At 34.7% G+C, this 20,781-nt stretch overlaps 1 protein-coding gene across 9 annotated transcripts in view; it reads left to right on the forward strand.

Moving 5' to 3' along the window:
* The window catches only part of Cntln (centlein), a 189,274-nt gene that overhangs the window by 98,861 nt on the left and 69,632 nt on the right, over positions 1-20,781 (forward strand). For all 9 annotated transcript variants that reach the window (XM_048355133.1, XM_048354721.1, XM_048354966.1 and 6 more), the window contains 2 exons: positions 7,074-7,174; positions 16,642-16,733. In XM_048355133.1, the coding sequence (XP_048211090.1) occupies positions 7,074-7,174; positions 16,642-16,733 (193 nt within the window). The remainder of the gene's footprint in view (positions 1-7,073; positions 7,175-16,641; positions 16,734-20,781) is intronic.

A 20,781-nucleotide genomic window follows, 5' to 3' on the forward strand; every position in this document is an offset into this window, starting at 1 on the left:
AGGGGATAACCTAGCCAGCCATCCTTGTTTGATCTCTTAGATATATACGCAATGCAGAATGCTTGAGCTCTCTTGGTTCCCTGCCCTGTCCTGCTAATCCCAGCTGAGCTCATTATGGTGTAGCCTTGCTGCTACTCTTGGAGCCAGAGCTGTCCAAGCTAATTACTGGTAGCAGCAGAACTGCCTGTTAAGGGTCTGGTGTGGATCTGCTAACATGGTCCTTGGTAGTGACCTGCAAAAGACACGAGGGAATTGCTTTCTTTCTTTCTATGCACTGCCTGTCCTTTGGGCTTAATGCTGATCCCTCCACATAGGTCTTTTAGCTGCCCTAAGTATAAAACTTGATGAAGGATACTCATATTTTAGAAAACATACAGTTTGTTTGCTTGATCTTATAATTCTCAGGCTATAATATTCAGTCTGGCAAAGAAGGAACACTTTTTTTTCTTAGATAAAGAAGAATTAGACCCGTATAATTAGCCTTTTCTGATACTTAACTATTTTCTCTTGTAAAGTTAAGTTTTGACACTCAGACCGTACAAATCGTTGAAAGGCTGGATGACTTTTGCTTTGCTAGAACTAAGCATCATGTGGCATATTCCAATTAAATGTCACTGATTTTTCTTGGCTGTAAACCAGAAATTTATTTTTTATATGAAGTAAAATACATAATTTGAACTACAGCCTTCTCTATATAATAATAAACTTTTAAAAGATGACCATATCAGAGTTAAGTATCACTCTTAGAGTGTATTATTTGTGGTAAATATTTAATGCTGATGGTCACTTCTCTTGAAAATTATTTTATAGACTATATAGAGTATAGATTATACAGAATGTTCTAAAAAAATTCCTGATGTTTTTGTATATTTTTAGTGAAATATAATTCAGAAGCCATAAAACCACACATATAATTCACTCATATAAAACATATAATTAAGTGGCCTTTAGTATATTCAAAGAGCTATACACCGTCATTGTTACAATTAAGTTTAGAACACTCTCATCACCTCTCTAAAAACCTACTCAATCTAATTGTCATACTCCTAACCTGTCTAGCCTTTCAGCCCTAGGCAACTAGTTTTTTTCTTTTTTTTTTTTGTTTATTTAATTTTATTGTCAGGGTGATATACTGGGGGGTTATAGTTACATATATAAGGTAGTGAATACATTTCTTGTCAAACTTGTTACACTTTCTCTCATTTTTCTCCCACTTTCCATTCCCCTATACAGCTACTTTTAATGTACTTTCTGTGCATTTAATTCATGTTTTGTACATTACAAACAGCTTTTTGAATAAAATGCTGAGTCACTGATAGCCTGTGGAATGTTTTTCTTGCTGCTATTTGTGTAAATTAGCCATATGTAAAATCTGGCTTTTAAGCTAGTTTTAAGGTAGTATAAGGTAATGATTTTTTTCAAAAGAATGCTAGAAAATTGAATAAACATTACATGGTAAACATTTCCACAGGGAATGGTAGGTTATTTTTCCAAATATTTGTTTAATTAACATATGTAAATGCATCTGAGCTATTGTTATGTGCGAGGTGCTGTGCTTAGTTAATGAAATGAGAAAATTAGATAACAATTCTATTCTCAATTTACTTATTTCATATACACAGGAAAGAGTAGGTGAACCATTAGGGCTCCTGGACACATGTAGAAACATTCTGAGGAAAGAGCTAGCATAACAAATCAAAGAAAAACTCAAGAACTGGAACTGTGTCAAACTGCTATGCAGAAACTAGCCAATAAGCTAAAAAGACAGCTAACAAAATGGGAGAACATTTTGCCAGCTGCACATCAGACAATGGCCTATTATCTAGAATTTACTGTGAGTTAAAAAAATTAAATCCTCAAAAACTCAAGAACTCAATAAGTGGGCTAATTAGTGAGATTGTTAGAAGAATTAAAAATGGCCAATGGACACATGAAGGAATGCTCAACATCTCTGGCCACAAAGGAAATGCAAGTCAAAACAACACTTGAGATTCCACCTCACTTCAGTTCAAATAGCCAATATCAAGAAAACAAGCAATAACTGATAATGGTAAGAGACTACAACCAAAACAGAATCCTAATAACATTGTTGGTGGGAATATAAACTCATTCAAAAACTTTGGAAAGCAATGTGGAGGTTCCTCAAAAAAGTTAAAACCACAGAACTACCCCTTGATTCAATAATTCCATTCCTGGGTATTTACCCCAAAGATTACAAACCAGGATACAGTAAAGAAGCCAGCAACCCTGCTTCTGTGCATTTACCCAAAGGATCACAAGCAAGACCATACTAAAGCTACCAGCACAAACATGTGCATAGTAGCATTATTTACCATATCTTAAATATGGAACCAACCTAGATGCTATTCAGTAGATGAATGGATCAAGAAATTGTGGTATATAGTCACAATGGAATTGTATGCTTCTATCAGAAAGAATGGCATTATACCATTCATAAGAAAATGGAAAGGCTTAGTAAAAATCATACTAAGTAAAGTGAGCCAGACCCAAAGAAACATAAACTCTGTTGTCTCCCTTATTGGTAATTATTAGTATATGGATTAGTATTAGGATAGTCCTATCCAGATGATCACAGTAGCTCAGTAGCTATGTACATATGATCACATAAGATGACGCTAAGAGAAATGACCTCCAAAATTTGTAAACAAGTGGTTTATCACTGATGTTGTTATTTTCAACATACTGTGAAATTATTTCCTTTTTCTTCTGTTCATCTTCCCTATGATTTAGCTCCTGTTGTCGGTATGTTTGATTCTGGTACTCTGGGTATTTTAGATATGTCTGTCTGAATTAGGGAGGGAAGGGGAACATTAAAATGGTGAGACAAAGGGTAAAAGGTAACCAATTCAGCAGCAATATACAAGACAATATGTTGGAAACTAACTACAACTAGGGGGAGGGGCAAATTGGGGAGGAGCAAAGGTGGGAGAAAAATGAGGGAGGAACAAGTTGGACAAGAAATGTAGTTACTACCTGATGTATGTATCTATAACCCCTCTGTACTTCACCTTGACAATAAAAATTTAAAAAATAAAAAAGATAATAAAATGAAAAATTAAAAAATGTGCTGATACTACAGCTTGAACTAAGGTACTCATATTCTCTTTCTGCTTTTTTGCTCATGGTTGACACTTTGTCTCTTGAGTGCCACTTTTCTACTTCCAGCTTCTTGCCAGTTAATTTTAGACAAGTCTGTGGTATTTGTCTGCCCACTGCAACTTCAAATCATCATTCTCAGATATCAGTCACCTGAGAATCTAGGATTATAAGTGTAAGCCACTGGCTTTTGGCTAACAATTCTTACTGAAATGTGACAATAAAGCTGAGTAGCTGACATCTTTAATCCTAGCTATTCAGGATGCTGAGACTTGGAAGCCAGATTGAGCAGGATTGTCAACCTCTAGTGAAAAAGCACCAGCACAACAATGTTCATCGCAGCACAATTTGTCATAGCTAGAATCTGGAACCAACCCAGATGCCCCTCAGTAGAGGAATGGATCAGGAAAATGTGGTACATATACACAATGGAATTTTATGCCTCTATCAGAAAGAATGACATTGCCCCATTTGTAAGGAAATGGAAGGACTGGAAAAAATTATACTAAGTGAAGTGAGCCAGACCCAAAGAAACATGGACTCTATGGTCTCCGTTATTGGGAATAATTAGTACAGGTTTAGGCAAGTCATAGCAGAGCATCACAAGAGCCCAATAGCTATACCCTTATGATCACATAAGATGATGCTAAGTGAAATGAACTCCATGTTATGGAAACGATTGTTATATCACAGTTGTGACTACTTTCAACATCCCATCTGTATCTGTAGCTTCTATTATTGATGATGTTCTTGTATCACCTTCCTGTGGTTGTACCTACACTATCTCTGTAATCTTATCTGAGTATATTGGAAACCGTGTATACTGGTATTAGAAGTAGGAAATTGAAAGGGAATACCAAAATTGAGAGACACAGGGTAAAAAAAGACAAACAACTACAAAAGCAATACTTGCAAAACTGTTTGGTGAAAGTAAACTGAACACCTCAGGGGGGGAAAGGGAAAGTGGGAGGAGAGAGGGGGGTATGAGGGACAAGGTAACAAACAGTACAAGAAATGTATCCAATGCCTAACATATGAAACTGTAACCTCTCTGTAATTCAGTTTGATAATAAAATATATATATATATATATTTATATATATATATAAAAGAAAAAAATATGATGGGACTGGGAATACGGCTTAGTGGTAGAGTGCTTGCCTTGCATGCATGGAGCCCTAGGTTTGATCCCTCAGCACAGAAAAAGCTGGAAGTGACACTGTGGCTTAAGTGGTAAAGTGCTAGTCTTGAGCAAAAGGAAAGCCAGGGACAGTGAGTGCTCAGGCCCTGAGCCTATGCCCCAGGATTGGCAAAAAAATAAAAGAAAAAATATATGATGGAGAATATGAATTACAGAACATTTGTCTGTTGGTGGAGTTTGTTTACTGATGGGGTGGAATTTTTTTTGCTTTGTTTTCTTAAATGTATATACATTAACTTTTAAAGTGTATAGATATATGTTATAATACTTGTATAGATTTGAGCAACTACCACCACATTAAGGATCAACATTTCAAAAAGATTTTCTCATTCTTAAAAAAAAAAAAGTCTGCTTCTTACCCTTATTCTTCAAATCCTCTCAGCACCAACACCTGACAACCAGATTTCTTCTCCTTCCCTGTAACTTTCCCTTTTTCAGAATGTTGTATTATAATAATATTGTATTCTATTTTATTCTATCATATTGCATTATATTATAGGTATTATATTATTACATATATAATAGAACCTTATGAAGGCTGTATTTTTCATTCAGCACAATGTATTTGACAATCACTTATTTTGGTTCATTTGGTTTCTTCCTTTGTACTTCTAAATGGAATTTTATTGTACAGATGTGTACAGAATGTGTTCATATATGGTCTGAAGACTATCTGAGTCTTTCCTAGATTTTTTAGAAAGCAATTATGAATAAAGGTGATATCACAGTTATTGTGTGAGCATACTATAAGGTGTTGCTGGGTCATTTGGTCAGTATGTGTATAACTCTGTAAAACTGTTTTCCTAAGTAACTATCCTATTTTCATTCTATGTAACAATTCCTGAGAGTGCAGTTACTGTCAAGCCTTGCTAGTGTCAGTATTTTTACAAAGCTTTTCTATTTCAACAATGCATAACAATGGGATTTTTGCCTGCAAGGCTTTGCATATTCTCATATCACCAATTTCTCCCAGTTCACAAATATACAAGGTCTTTTTATCTTCTTGAGTCTTTTTCAGTTTCTTTATTTACATTTTATCCTAGTTTAAAGTAGGATTTTGGGTATGGGTGAGTCTATGCAAATCCTAAGGCTTGAACTCAGATCCTGGGTCCCATCTCTGAGCTTTTGTGCTCAAGGCTAGCACTTTATTCCTTGAACAACAGTTCCACTTCTGGCTTTTTTGATGGTTAATTGTGGTTAAATATACTTGCCTGGGCTGACTTCAAACTGTGATTATCAGATCTCAGTCTTTTTAGTAAGAAGGATTACAGGCATCAGCCACCACACTTGGCTAATTTATTTATTTATTTTTTGCTTGTTTTAGGATATTGTTAATGGAATTATTTTCCTCATTGTTTGCTCATCTGTTCATTGTATAGAAAAACTATTGATTTTTATATTTCATTTTATATTCTTCTATATTGGTAAAATATTTATTAATATTTATCTAGGAGGCTTATATTTTCATTCAACAAATTTTTGCCTCCCACCCTACCATAGTCACCTCTCATGTAGGGTTTTTAATCATAATTTCCATCCTCACTTAGCTGACCATCTGAAGTCTCTTTCATCATATTTAATCTAGATCAAATGCTCACCATGGTAGCTAATTTCTGTTGTACTACTAAGTGTATTTTATTTAGCATAGTGGCATGTATTAACATTTTCATTAACCTATCTTTTGCCTAGTGTTTCTCACATGCTTGTTAAAAAGTGGTTGACAAACTAAATACATGATATAAAATATTATTTAGAGCTCGGGGGCATGGATTAAGTACTAGAGCAACTGCCTCACAATCATAAGGCTCTAAGTTCATACCAAATACCAACAGTAAAAATATACAACATCAAAAATTATTTAGCTCAATAGAATGGCCCAAGCTTGTGATTCTTGCACTTAAAAGGCTGAGGCAGGTAGACTGAAAATTTGAAGCAAACGTTTGCTAGCTACATAATTTCAGAGCAGACTAGGTAATTTAGCAAGCCTCTTCCCCTTACAAATGAGTTACTTATTAACTTACTAAGTAACTTAAATATTAAGTATTTAGCATCTTCATTGGTATAAAGTTAACAAACATCACTTTAAACATTTTACTTTATAAAAGAGTTCTGTCAAAATATTAAAATTTAGTTGTACTGGGTATCAGTAGCTCATGCCTGTAAACCTACTCAGGAGGCTGAAATATAAGAATTGCTGTTCAAAGCCAGCTATATCAAGGAAGTCCATGAGACACTTATCTCCATTAAACCACCAAAAAGCCAGAAGTAGAGTTCTGGAATAAGAAGTGATAGTGAGTTAGCCTTCATTAAAGCTCAGGAACAGCACCTGGTTCCTGAGTTCAAGCTCCAGGACTTACTCCAAAAAAATGTTGCATAAAGTTCAATTCTATTTTATATTTTTTGCCTTTATTTTACAATTTTTGTTTATATTTTAATCATTTTAACTGCTTTTATTGGGTTTCTTTAATCATTTTTGTTGGTTGTGGGGCTTAGACTCACTCAGGGCTGGGTATTGTCCCTAAGCTTTTTCTGCTCAAGGCTATCATTCTTCCACTTCAAGCCATACCTCCATTTCCAGTTTTCTTGTGGTTAATTGTAGTTAAGAGACTCATGGACTTTCCTGTCGGGGCTGGCTTCAAGCTGCAATCCTCATATCTCAGCCTCCTGAGTAGCTAGGATTACACCACTACCCAGCTTGTTTCTTTATTTTTTAGCTCATACATCTTATGTAATATTTGTTGCTCTAATTTTCATAGGTTAAATCTTCAAGAAGAACTGGATCAACTTAAAGTGCATATGTCTATTGATAAAGCAACAATACAAGAATTGAATAGATGTATAGCTGAGAAAAGAGAAGGTAATTTTCATCAAACTATATAAAGCAAGGATTGTTAAATTATATAGTTCTTGATGTTTCATCTTAAATTTATTTTAATAATATCAGCTCCTTTTTTACTTTTACCATCACAAGAAAAAATAAAATAAATAGAAGGAATCCATTCAGGTCTTACTTTAGACAAAGTTGAGATTTCATCTTACCCTAATCAGAATGGCAGTCATCCAGAAAACAAAAAACCATAAGTTCTAGCATTGAAACTAATACAACCTGTATTGAAAGTAGAATGGAAATTTATCAAAAGGCTTAAAATAGCTGAAAGTAATGGTTCATATCTCTAATCCTATCTACTTAGGAGGCTAAGAAGGGAAGAATCATGGTCAAAGACCAGCTTGAAGAGAAAGCTCAAGAGATTCCATCTCAACCAACAAAAAAACTGAGCATGGTGGTTGACATTTGTAATTTCCATTATATAAGAGATGTAACTAGGAAGATCTTGGTCTAGGTTTGACTTGGTAAGAAGCAAGACCCTATTTGAAAAGTCAAAAATCCAAAAAGCCTGGGGTACATAACTCAGGCAGTAGAGCTTCTGCCTAGGAAGTGTTAAAATCCTTGAGTTTAAATGCCAGACCTGGGCTGGGAATATGGCCTAGTGGCAAGAGAGCTTGCCTCATATACATGAATCACTGGGTTCGATTCCCCAGCACCACATATATAGAAAACGGCCAGAAGTGGCACTGTAGCTCAAGTGGCAGAGTGCTAGCCTTGAGCAAAAGGAAGCCAAGGACAGTGCTCAGGCCCTGAGTGGCAAAAAAAAAAAGTAAAAAAAAAAATGCCAGACCTTCAAAACAAAGTACTGAAGACAGACCTACTTTCTGACCCTGTTATACTATCCTTAGGAATATATTTAAAGAAGTCTAATCAACATACAAGAAAAATATCTATACTCCTATGTTTACTGCAGCACTATTCACTATTCATAGTAGTCAAGCTATGAAATCAAACTAACTGCTTAACAGCCAACAAATAGATAAAGAAGATATGGTTATAAATACACAGTATAGTCTTATGCAGCCATTTCCCCAAGGACAGAAGTAAAGATAACTGCATTGAGTGAAATAAGCCAAGCTCATAAAGTCATGTACTGTATGCTTTTCTAATGTGAGGAATCTGGGTCTAAAATGATAGCGACAAAAATAGAACGTTAGTATAAAAAGGGAACTCTTGCCAGTCACTGATGCCTCATGCCTGTAATCTTTGCTTATCAGAAGGCAGAAATCTGAAGATTGCCCACCCTGGGCAGGAAAGTCTGTGAGACTCTTAACATCCACCAAAAAGCTGGAAGTATAGCTATGGCTCAAATATTAGAGTACCAGCCTTGATCAGAAAAGCACATAGACTCTGAGTTCAGGCCCAAGTACTTGCACACACAGTAGTCATCAAGAAGAGGAGCATGAAAGGAGTATATAATGAAGCCAACCAAACACTCTTTGAAAAAGAGGAGAAGGGTATGTAATTCAGAGTGCATATAGCAGTTGCAACTTGCTTGCAGTATGCTGTGCACATATGCAGAATTTTCACAATGGAACCCTCATACTATTAATGATTCTTAATTTTTAAATTATAACTAATTTTGGAGATGATATTTAATAAGAACAAATGATAGCAATTTTTATTGTTCATTGACAAAATTCTGTTATATTTATTAAGTTTTATAGTTATAGTCAATAGCATTAACCATTCATATTTTCATTGAAAATTAAAAACTATTGAGATGCTTTAGTTCTATATTTTCATGTAAACTAAAAATCTATGTGCATACTAACATGTAAAATAATGTTTATTGGAATGAACTCTTAAGAAATGGAAACTAGAGGGTTTTTTTGTTTTTTGTTTTTTGGCCAGTCCTGGGCCTTGGACTCAGGGCCTGAGCACTGTCCCTGGCTTCTTCCCGCTCAAGGCTAGCACTCTGCCACTTGAGCCACAGCGCCGCTTCTGGCTGTTTTCTGTATATGTGGTGCTGGGGAATCGAACCTAGGGCCTCGTGTATCCGAGGCAGGCACTCTTGCCACTAGGCTATATCCCCAGCCCCGAGAGGGTTTTTTAATTTTACATTTGTGTTTTGTTTTTGTTTTGCTTTTCCCCTTTTGTCACTGTTTTTGGTTTCTGTACCTTTTGTTGTGTATGTAAGCTTATCTGTTTTGGGAAGGGGAAGGGGAAGAACAGAAATGATGGGAAAAAGGATGAACTAATTCAGTAGTGATACTCACTAGATACTATGTTGAAAATGAACTATACAACTTGTAGGAGAATGGGGTTGGGAGCGTGAAAATGAGGGAAGAGGTGACACTGTTCAAAGACAAATGTGCTCATTACCTGATCTATGTAACTCTAACTTCTCTGCACATCAACTTCACAATAATTTTTTTAAATTAAAAAAAAAACAAAACTTAAGGGCTGGGAATATGGCCTAGTGGCAAGTGTGCTTGCCTCGTATACAGGAAGCCCTGGGTTCAATTCCCCAGCACCACATATGCAGAAAATAGCCAGAAGTGGCGCTGTGGCTCAAGTGGTAGAGTGCTAGCTTTGAGCAAAAAGAAGCCAGGGACAGTGATCAGGCCCTGAGTCCAAGGCCCAGGACTGGCAAAAAAAAAAAAAAAAAAAAAAAAAAAAGCTATTCAAAAAAACCAAAACAACAACAACAAAAAAAAAAACAAACTTAAGCCAAGAAGGAAACTTGGAAAATTTTAAATGTGCAACCAGTTGCCTAAGATTGTTTGGTAATAGGGATTGTATCACTGTCCTGATTGAAAGGTTATTTTTTGTTAAAAATGCAGATAAATATGTTTACTATACAACTCATTACCTGTTCTTGTTTACATAATAGGATTTCTTATTTAACTTGCTACAGCATAGTTATTATCAGTTTTTTTAGCTGCTGACAATACCTACTATTACAATTCATCTACCCCTCTTTTGGCTTTTTTCATAGTTAATATTGTTTTAGTAGCTCTTACATAGGTCATGAGTAATCTGTCAAAGCCTATATTTGAATACTGTATTTCATACTTTTAACTATCATCATACTTCAAGCTTATCAGCTCCTGAAGGAAGTATTCCTCCCCCCACCCACACACACCCCATTTTCCATCCTACTCTTGCCTGACTCTTCTCTATTTCTTCCAGTGTGACATTTTTCCTTTTGGATTCCTAAGCTACTATTTGCTTTACTTAAAAAAATAACCTTGAGGGCTGGGGATATGGCCTAGTGGCAAGAGTGCTTGCCTCATATACATGAGGCCCTGGGTTCAATTCCCCAGCACCACATATACAGAAAACGGCCAGAAGCGGTGCTGTGGCTCAAGTGGCAGAGTGCTAGCCTTGAGAAAAAAGAAGCCAGGTACAGTGATCAGGCCCTGAGTCCAAGCCCCAGGACTGGCCAAAAAAATAATAATAATAATAATAATAACCGTGACTTTATTATTTTTGAAATAGTATGAACATGTAAGCATGAAAGAAGAAACAAAAAACCTGTAAAATTAGAAAGTGAAGTAAAAAATCCTTGTAGTTCAAAACCAATTTAACATCAAAATCATTAGGGCATAATCATGCCTATAATAATAGCTGTTCAGGAGGCTTTGATCTGAGTGATTGAAGTTGATAACTAGAGTATTGTAAAAAGTGTGTGAGACTCCATCATCAAAATAGCTAGCAAAATCTGAACTGGGCTTGTGGCTCAAGTGGTAGAGTGCCAGTACAGTGAGCAAGCCAAGCAAGTAGGAAGCCCTGAGGTCAAGCCCAGTACCAGGGAGCAAAAAACCAAAACCATTACTTGTCACAAAATCACCTTTCACAAGATTTTTTTTGTCACTACCAAAAAAAAAAAATCAAATTTAAACAATTTCTTAGATTCACAGCCATTGTGTAGCCATCTTTTCTTTTGTCTTTAGCACAGTCTTATTTCTAGTATCTATTCCATAATTACTACCTTTTACAATGAAGCTCTGTTAGTCTGCTCAATTTGAATTTGGCCTTTGTCAGCATTTTAGCTTTTCTAATGAAGACATACTCATACTCAAAAAGATAGATTGACATAGACCTTTTCTATGTCTTTGCCAGGGTTGTCTAAGATCAATTTGTTGACCTCTTTTTTTCAAGCTATTTGAATTGAATTTCAAATCATTCTTTCATGTTCTTTGGTGTGAAGCATAAGAGGTCTTATATATCTTATTGTTACCTCTTTTTAAGTAAAACTAATACAGAATAGGCAAAGCATTAGATAACCACTGGAAAGGTTGGCCGCCAACATGAGCTTCAATTATGGTCTGCCATTTTTTTTTGGCAATGCAACATACTTTATTACAGATAAGAGGCATTTAGCAGAAGTTAGGCAAGAAATTTTTGTTCTGAACATCCTCAGCAATTAGTTTAAATTTTCTCAATGCAACTGTGTCTTTCTACAGATAATAAATGCTTACTTCCTGTACATGCCCTTTGAGGCCATCATTTTCAATTTAGTTTTCTTGAGCTGTTGTTACTAGTATTTTTTCATTGTGTTTAACATTGTGCATATTTGTGTTTTTATGTTATGTTAACATTTTTTAGAAAATGGAACAATCACTTAGCTCTCGGATCCATCTTTTTTTAATAGTACTAGGGACTAAACAGTACTGTAGTCATTCACTGCTGAGTCATACATCTAGCTTTTCTTTTGTTGTTTTGCACTGGTTATTTTAGAGAAGGTCTGACTTCCTACCCGAGCACAGGCCTGTGTTAAACTTTAGGCAAGTAGTGCATTCATTCAAGAGATAGTCCTCAGCTCCATGTAAGTTTAAAAAGGATTACAGAAATATTAGACATGGAAATACTATGTATTTTTAACTATTGCAATTGTAGGGACATTAAAAATTTGTATCTTACTATATACAATGAAAAACCTAGACTTGTACAAAACCTTTTCTTGTATCTTTTTTACCCCTGCATGTTCAGTTTTGGTCACTAAATGAACTTTTAACACATATCAACTTTATGCAGTACAGCAATAAATTTATCAGTTTTAATGTCATGTTTCTGTAGGCAATGGATTCATTGCTCATTATAGTTTTGAACTATATCTTTTTAATTTTAGATTTTTATTTTAACTTTTTAGTTAGTCAGATATAGTTGAAAGTATTAAATTTAAAGCACTTGCATTGAAAAGATTACAATTGAAAGGGTTATAGTTGAAGCCATTAGCCAGATACAAAGTATTATTGAAAGTAATTGAAAACACTAAAATTGAACATATTGCAGTTGAACATAATCAAAATAACCATGGATATAAGAGGCTAGATGTTGTGACTATGTCGTGATCATGTTTATATTTAAGAGAAAAATGCTGGGTGCCATTTTGGAGGTTCATGCTCTTTCACTGCAGAGCTTGCTAGGTTGTCTCCTTTTATAATAGAACGTTGCTGAGGACATGTGTTGTGGAGCAGTATGTTACATTGCCACTCCGTACCATTACCTACTTTGGATGGGACTTAACTTTGCTCACTGCATGCCTGAAGATTTATTGTTTTCAACATAATATTTAAAATTATAAATAGAATGTATCTTTGAGTAGTTTTTTCTGTATAATATTTTTCTGGAAAACCCATATATTTATTACTTATCAATTAAAATATCACTGTGTGCCAAACATTTTAAATATATTTTTATACTGTAACTCAGGGATATATTAGGTATTTTAGGCTATTTTACCTATTTACCTCTTTGCAGTTTTTAATCTGTTTATTCCATATTATGTTAATCTCAATGATTTTTGTTATCAATTCATTAATTGTGCATATTCTTTGTTTATTAGTGTATTATATTCACATATGTTCATTATGCAGAGGAGTTTCATTATGATATTGACATAAGGTAATAATATAGCATACTATCATCAAATTCCTTTTCTCTGAAGAAGCATTTTAATTTGATAGAATCTCATTTGTCAATCCTTCCTCTTATATCCTGAGCAATTGTGCTCTGTGCCTGTATCTTCAAGTGTTTTCCCTGTTTTTCTTTAAAGTTGCAGTGTTTCTAGTTTTACATTAAGATCTTTAATCCATTTTGAAGTGAGGTTTTTTTGCCATAGGCAAGAGATGAGGATCTAGTTTCAAGCATCTGCATGTGCAATGTCCCTGAAACCATTTGTTGAAGAGAATTTTTATTCAGTGTTTGTTTATGGAACCAATGCTGAAAGTCAAGTGCTTTCACTATGCATGCTTAAAGTTCTTCAATTTTATTATATTCCACTGGCCTATGCTTCTGATTGTGTTAATATGAGTCTGTAGCATACTGTGAAAATTAGATTCTATTGCAATACCTCCAGGATTTCTCTTTTTGCTCATAATTGTTTTAGCCACTTGGTCTTTGCATGATTTCATATGAGCATAGGAACTTTGAGATTAGTTCTTCCTCTTTTCTTCTTTCCTTTCTTCCCTTCCTTCTTTACCTCCCTCCCTCCCTCCCTCCCTCCCTCCCTCCCTCCCTCCCTCCCTCCCTCCCTCCCTCCCTCCCTCCCTCCCTTCCTTCCTTCCTTCCTTCCTTCCTTCCTTCCTTCCTTCCTTCCTTCCTTCTTTCCTTCCTCCCTTCCTCCCTCCCTTCCCTTCCTTTCTTTCTGTTTCTCTCTTTCATTGTTTTTTCACCTTTTTACTTTCTTATTTTACTTATTTTTACTTTTTATCCTTTTTCTTTCTTCTTCCCTCTCTCCCTCCCTCCCTCTCTCCTACCCTCCCTCCCTCCCTTCTTCCCTCCCTCCTTCCCTCTCTCCCTCTGTCCCTCACCTCCTTTCTTTTTCCTGCCTTCTTTCCTGCCTTCCCCTCCTTCCCTCCCTTCTTTCTATCTCTGTTTCTCTTTCAACATTCTTTCAGCTTTCCTTTTACTTTCTTGTTTTCCTTTGTATTTCTCTTTCCTTCTCTCTCTCCTTCTTCCCTACTTCCCCCCTCCCTTATTCTTTTCTTCTCTTTTATTTTCTTTCTGTTTTGGAAATGAAACTCAGAGCATCTCACTTTTAAAAGATTGTCACTATCACAACTGAACTTCCTATACAGGCCCTTTTATTGTTGTTGGCTACTTTTAAGGTAGAATCTTGCTTTATGCCCTGGCCAAAGTGGCCTGCAGTCCTGCTTGTACATTCCCATGTTGTAGGGATTACAGGTACACACTACTTTGCCCAGCCATTGAGTTTCCTTAGCTGGGTAAGAAGGATGTGGTACCACATTAGCCATTAACCTAGATGAAATCTCCAGACTTTTATGGTAGGCTTTCTTTGTTCCAAACAACCAATTCTTTAGTCTCTATTTTATTAATTTCTTCAGATTTTATTATTTCTCTTTCTCCTGCTTTTGGGTTGGAATTGTCTATTGGTTAGATTGGGATATAGGATAAGAATAAATAATTATTAATGAGAAAAAATAAAATTTAAAAAGAAAGCTTGTCTCTGGTGATTCATGCCCATTCATATTCCTAGCAACTCAGATGGCTGAGAACTGAAGAATCGAAGATTCAAAGCCAGCATGGGCAGAAAAGATCAAGAGACTCTATGTCCACTTAAACAGCAAAAAACAGGGATAGCATGGTGGCATAAGTGATAGAGGAGTAGCTGCTGAGAAAGCAAATCTGGGGCCTCTGAATTCAGGCCCAGAGAAAAAGAAAAAAAAAATGCAGGGAGAAGAAACTCCTAAGAATGAATCAGTAAACCTTTATGGAAATAAAAATCAATGCATTTAAAACTTAAAATATTAAAAATAAATCTGTAATATGAAGGATTTGCTTGTACATCCATCATCTGAAACAAATATCAGCATAGATTTCTAAGTAGGCACTCTTGGCATACTTTCCCAATCCTGAGATCCTTGAAGGGTAAGAGAATAAAGCAGTAAATTTAGTTCTTTATTCCTTTACCTGTCCTGGGCCATTCTGCTTGAGTATTCTTTATAAAGCTGGTGAAAGTGAGAAATGTTTTAGTGGACAACTACAGATAAACCAGTTTACCAGTGGGCCTTGCACTGCCCAGGAATAACAAAGCAACAAATAAACTAATTTAAAAGTTAATATTTGGCATTTATTTAAAGAATTTTTCAGCTATTGTTAGCACTTTCTGCTCTTTTTTCTTATCTTTAAGAATATTTCACTCAGGACTATAGGAGATATTTAAATGACTAGAACAGATGGATTGTATTTGCATATTATTTCTATATTGCTGAAAGAGTGTTGTAAATGAATTCAGCACCATGGTGTTAAGGGACCAGAAAAAGAAACTTGGGAACTGATAGATTATTATCAAGGTAAAGGTACTTATTCCCTGGATGGCAAATTCTACCTATTCTAGCTTTTATTATCCTTAGGATAGTGTTCTATTTATTTCATGAGTACAGAAGTTTTAATTGGGTATGTCATGTTTCAAAGACAAAAGAAATGCCTAATTCACTCTAACAAACTTGTTAGTCACTGTTTATACCGAGAGGATTTCTACTCTACAGAGAATAATATTGTTTTCTTTTTTCTCTGTTGATAAATCAAAGTTTTACACTGACCTACAGCAGTCAGGCATACTTTAAAGTAAAATCATCTCACGCTAACACAGATACATATCCTTTTAGTTTTCTTTCTCCCCCCCCCCCCTTTTTGTAGAAATGTTCTTCAGAAATAATTCAGTAAGAACATATTAAATTGTCACTATTTTTTTCTGAAAAAGATAATGAAATGTTAAAATGAAAAGAAGTGTTATTTATAGGTTTTAGTGAATTTAGATTTCATAATCTAAACAAATTAACAATTTTTTATAAGTTTTCCCCTTTATTCTTAGTAAATCACTTAAAATTTTTAATTCACTGCTAAGGTTTTGGTAGTCAGTTACATAGCCATTGTTGGAATTATTTATAGATACTTTACCCATATACTTAAGTTTTTATTTGTGATGAAATGACAGTCTTCTTGAAATGTGATTTTTATGGTTTTCCCTGCCCTGTGCATGATCGTTGACTTGAACAAAAGATTTTGGTGGTGGCAGTGGGATGTGGGGGTACAGTCTTCGTACATCTTAATTCTGTTACTGTTTGCTTTGTTCCGCAATCACTCTGATCCTCCTGGCAGGGAAGAAGATCCTGAGAACAAAACTAGTAGTGACTGTGTAGATAAAAAGGCAATGAATTTTGCTTTTAAGCCAAAGGAGGAACAGTCTACAAAAGAATGAAAATGGGAATAAAAGTAAAGTATTGTTAACCTGCAGATCTATTACACTTTTGAAAATCTTAACATTGCAGAAAAAAAAAGTGATGCTACAAAGATGCATAATTTTGTGACTGAAAATCTTGAAAGAGGTAACCATTTAGTTCCTGGCAAGGCATACAGAAGAAAATAGACTAGATTATTTATAATTGAAAAAACACAAAAATATTTCCATTAAAATGATAGGACACTATACAAAGTACCATAATATGTTATTTATTCTCTGCCAGAACAACTGTATAGATACCATGAAGATGATGAGGTCAAGAAGAGTACTCCAGAGAAGAATGGGAAAGAAATGTCGGAGCAGACATTACAGAAGGTAGTCTAATCTTTAGGATATTGAGCTAAGCAAGTTAAATCTGACTTCTAACATAAATGATTATATTTTAAAATGAGAGCTCATGAACTTAAACTTCATGTGGTTTCTTAATTTAAATTCATAATTCAAAATCATTGGCTTGCCATAATGGGGTAAAAAAAATCAATGTTACTGATATAAATGTGCAAACACTGGTGCTTCTGTTGACATAGTTTAAAAACATTTTCAGAGATGAAATGAAGAGTGAGCATAACAGAACTTAAAAAATTTAAACTGTGTGCTTATTAGTTATAACTAAGCAGTTTAAATTTAGAATGGGTCATAAGAATGCTACCCTGTCAAATACATACAGATAGACAATTTTGGAATGATAAACTGCTCTACCACAGTGAAATAGTAATACATTTGTAATTTCAGACTTTGAAATATACTTGTATCATTAGATAAAAATTCATACCATTTGATTTTGTATAACTATATTTTATTAAGATGATTAATGTAAAAATATCACATGCCTATCATTAAGAGTAAAATGCTGTTTTGAAATTTTAACATTTTAGAGCCATGAATGAGGAGATACTGGAAAAAAAATCTTGACATTTACCTTTAAACTTTATACTTAACTCATAGTTTCAGATATAAGTATATTGCTTTTGAGCTCAGTGAAGTAGACTCAATTATATTAACAACTTTGTTATTCTAAAGAAAATATTTACTAAACTATTGTTTGGCTGTGCTTAGTTATGTTTTAAAATAAAATTTTAGTACTTAAAATTGGAAATACACATTAATCTCTACTATTGTAGCTATATATGTATGTATTTCTATATCGATCTATAAGTTGACTTAGGAAATCTCCTCATTTACAACAGATGGTGTAGTTTCCTAACCCTTACTATATGACCAGGTATATTACCTGACCAGGTAACAAACTTCCATTTCTTTATTACTGAATGACACAAACCCAGTTATCATAATAACAATAGAAAGAGAAATATTCACATGTATTATTTTAAAGTGAAAGGAAAGATTGAAATAATCTAAGTACTTTCAACTAGGATGTCATGATGCTTATTACTAGCTTATATTGTTGATTTAAAACAATATTTTTGTCAAGTTTTATACAACTTTTGTTTATGTAGATACAGAGAATGTTACTATTTATGGCACAGTAGAAACCCTAAAGAAAAGTATGATTTCACTCTCACTACCATAAATGAATACTACGATAATGGTTATGAAAATCCATTTCAAGGTCTAGAAAACTAACAGGAATTATTTTCATTGGACCATATGTCACATTTATATACTAATTTCTCACTATTTAAAAAAAATTCACCTCATGAAATTCTATGAACTATGATTTTAATCCTCATGTTTGAATTTCCTTATTTTAAAATAAAAATAGTAATAAGCTGGGCACCTATGACTTGTGCCTACAACCTAGTTAATCAGAAGGCTGAGAGCAGAAGGATACTGTTTGAGGCCAGTGGAGTGTGTGTGTGTGTGTGTGTGTGTGTGTGTGTGTGTGTGTGTGTTCATATTTCTTGTAAGTAGGAAGCCCTGAGTTCAAGCCTTAGTGACTCCTTTACCTCCCCAAAAGTTAGCAATAAGATGAAAACTTTGTGTAGAAATGAAACATATATATTGTAGTATGACTTGTTACCCCCTCTCATTTATATCCCACCTTCCCTTCCCCCAACCTCCCTCCCTCCCCAGTTGTACAGTTAATTTACAACATACTGTCTGGTGAGTATTGCTATTTTGTTGATTTGCCCTTTATCCTTAAGAAATGTAATCAATACCTTTTGTAACTGTAACCCCTCTGTATATCACTTTGGCAATTAAATTAAATTTAAAAAGAAATGAAACATATTAGCAAATTAGTTTTAAAATAATGCATTCATTATGACTTTTTACTGTTAATGGCTAAATTACATCCCAGAGATTTGTTTAACTTCCTGTATCTACTATGTCTAGAGATAGTAAAGAAGTAATTAAAATGAGTTTCAAGATGCTAGTGTTCTTATAAGAAAAGGAAATAAGGGCAGTAAGAATACAGAGGGAGACCATGTAGCACAGGCAAAAATTTGCCATTTATATGGCAATGGAGGAACCTCTAAAGAAACCAATCGTACAGATGGCACACAAATTGGAGAGCTTCTAGAAGTAAAAATTATGATAGCAAATGATTGTTGTTTTAGCCATGCATATTCTTTATATTTTGTTATGGCAACCTTAGCAAACTAATGTATACACTTACCAGAGTTTGATTTTTTAATAATCTTTTAATGTGTTTTGGTAAATTATTTTAAATATTCAGTACTAAAAGAAAGCATGGACTTTCTTTAAGCTGGTTTAAAACATATGAATAAGATGCCTTTGACAGTATTTCCGACTTTCATTTTTAAAATCAAGTTAACAATTTTGAGTGTATACTTTGAATTCTTTTATAATGCAATCATTTGATGAGTACATATCAGAAAAAAACACTTAATACCTAATTTCCTGGCCAGTCACCAAATATGTTAACAGAAAATTTAGGGCAACAAAACAACCTTCATCCTTGCCTCTGATAAGAGAAGAATTCAGGTAAGACATAAGCATAGAGAATTTATTAGAAGAGGAATATGATATAAAAAGAGACATGCCATGGGAAAGACAGCAGTTCTGCCGAACAGCACCATGTTGGCTGTATTCTTTATTATAGGTCTTAGTCTTGTGTTAAATAGTGAAAATTGGAGTCCTTGAAGGTGACTTTCTGATTGGTAGATCTCCTTTCTGTTTCCTGTAAGGTTGTGTTACCAAAGATTTACTGACTCTATTTCCTCATCCTTTTGTCCTTTTTACTTCCTTATTCTTTTCTCTATTTTTCTTTTTTGTGCAGGTCCTAGGCTTGAACTCAAGGTCCTTCCCTCATTCCTTTCTTTCTTTCTTTTTTGAGATAATGGAGTTTGAACTCAAGGCTATAAGTAAACACTTTCCCACTTTATCATACAGGCCTTTGTGCTTTTATCTGGAGTGTCCATAGGCACTAATTCTCCTAAGTCATTCATAGCTGAGATTAAAGTGTGTTTAGCCACACTTAATTTATTGATAGATATAGCAATAGTGTTTTCATAATTGAACTGTGATCCTATAATTTCTTTCTGTTCCTATCTCTGTCTCTGTCTCTCTGTCTCTTTCTCTCTCTCTCTCTCTCTCTCTCTCTCTCTCTCTCTCTCTCTCTCTCTCTGCGGCATTGTCTTGGTCTCTGTCTTTCTGTTTCTCCCTTCTTTCTTCCCCTCTGCCTCTCTCTTCTTCCTCTTTCCCCTTCCTCTCCTCTCTATCTTCCCTTTGTCTCTCTTCTTTCCACTGTCTGTATTCTTTTTCTCTTGTCTCTATCTCTCCCTTGTTCTCCCCTCTTTCTCTCCTCAAGGCCTCACTCTCTCAGTTGACATTTTTTGCTCATGGCTGCCCCGCTACCACTTGAACAATTTTGTTTTTATTTTTGTTTTTTTATTTTTTCTGGTTAATTGAAGATAAGTCTCAAGGATTTTTCTCCTTGGGATGGTTTCCAACAGACATACTCAGATCTCAGCCTTCTGAGAAGGTAGGATTATAGGCACGAGCCACCTGTGCCAACTTCTTCCTTCTCTTGAGTAGCTTGGATTGCAAGTATAATTAACCCCTGTGCCCTGTCTTGGAATGAAGATTTTTCAAGGGCAAATAGGAGAGAGTGACCATTCTAGGAATTATGGCTTGGTTTTGGTAACAAGTGACCTGCCTTGGAAAAATTCTTGGTTCCATTACTTACATTGAGAAAGGAAGTGGTAAGAAGAGACCCGAGGGCAGAAGATTCCCTTACAGTGTCTTTCAATACTCAACATACCCAAATACAATACTTTGGGGTACTATGTTTTGAGCACCAGTATTTAAATATTTCCGTTTTTATCTTCAAACTTAAATACAATTTAGTCAAAAGAACAAGATATGCTGGTTTCTAGAATGGAAATCTAAAATTAAGATGTTTATTTGCTTATAAAGTTTTATTTTAAATCTATAGAAT

The sequence above is a fragment of the Perognathus longimembris genome, chromosome 1, assembly GCF_023159225.1.
Source record: "Perognathus longimembris pacificus isolate PPM17 chromosome 1, ASM2315922v1, whole genome shotgun sequence".
Lineage (NCBI taxonomy): Eukaryota > Metazoa > Chordata > Mammalia > Rodentia > Heteromyidae > Perognathus > Perognathus longimembris.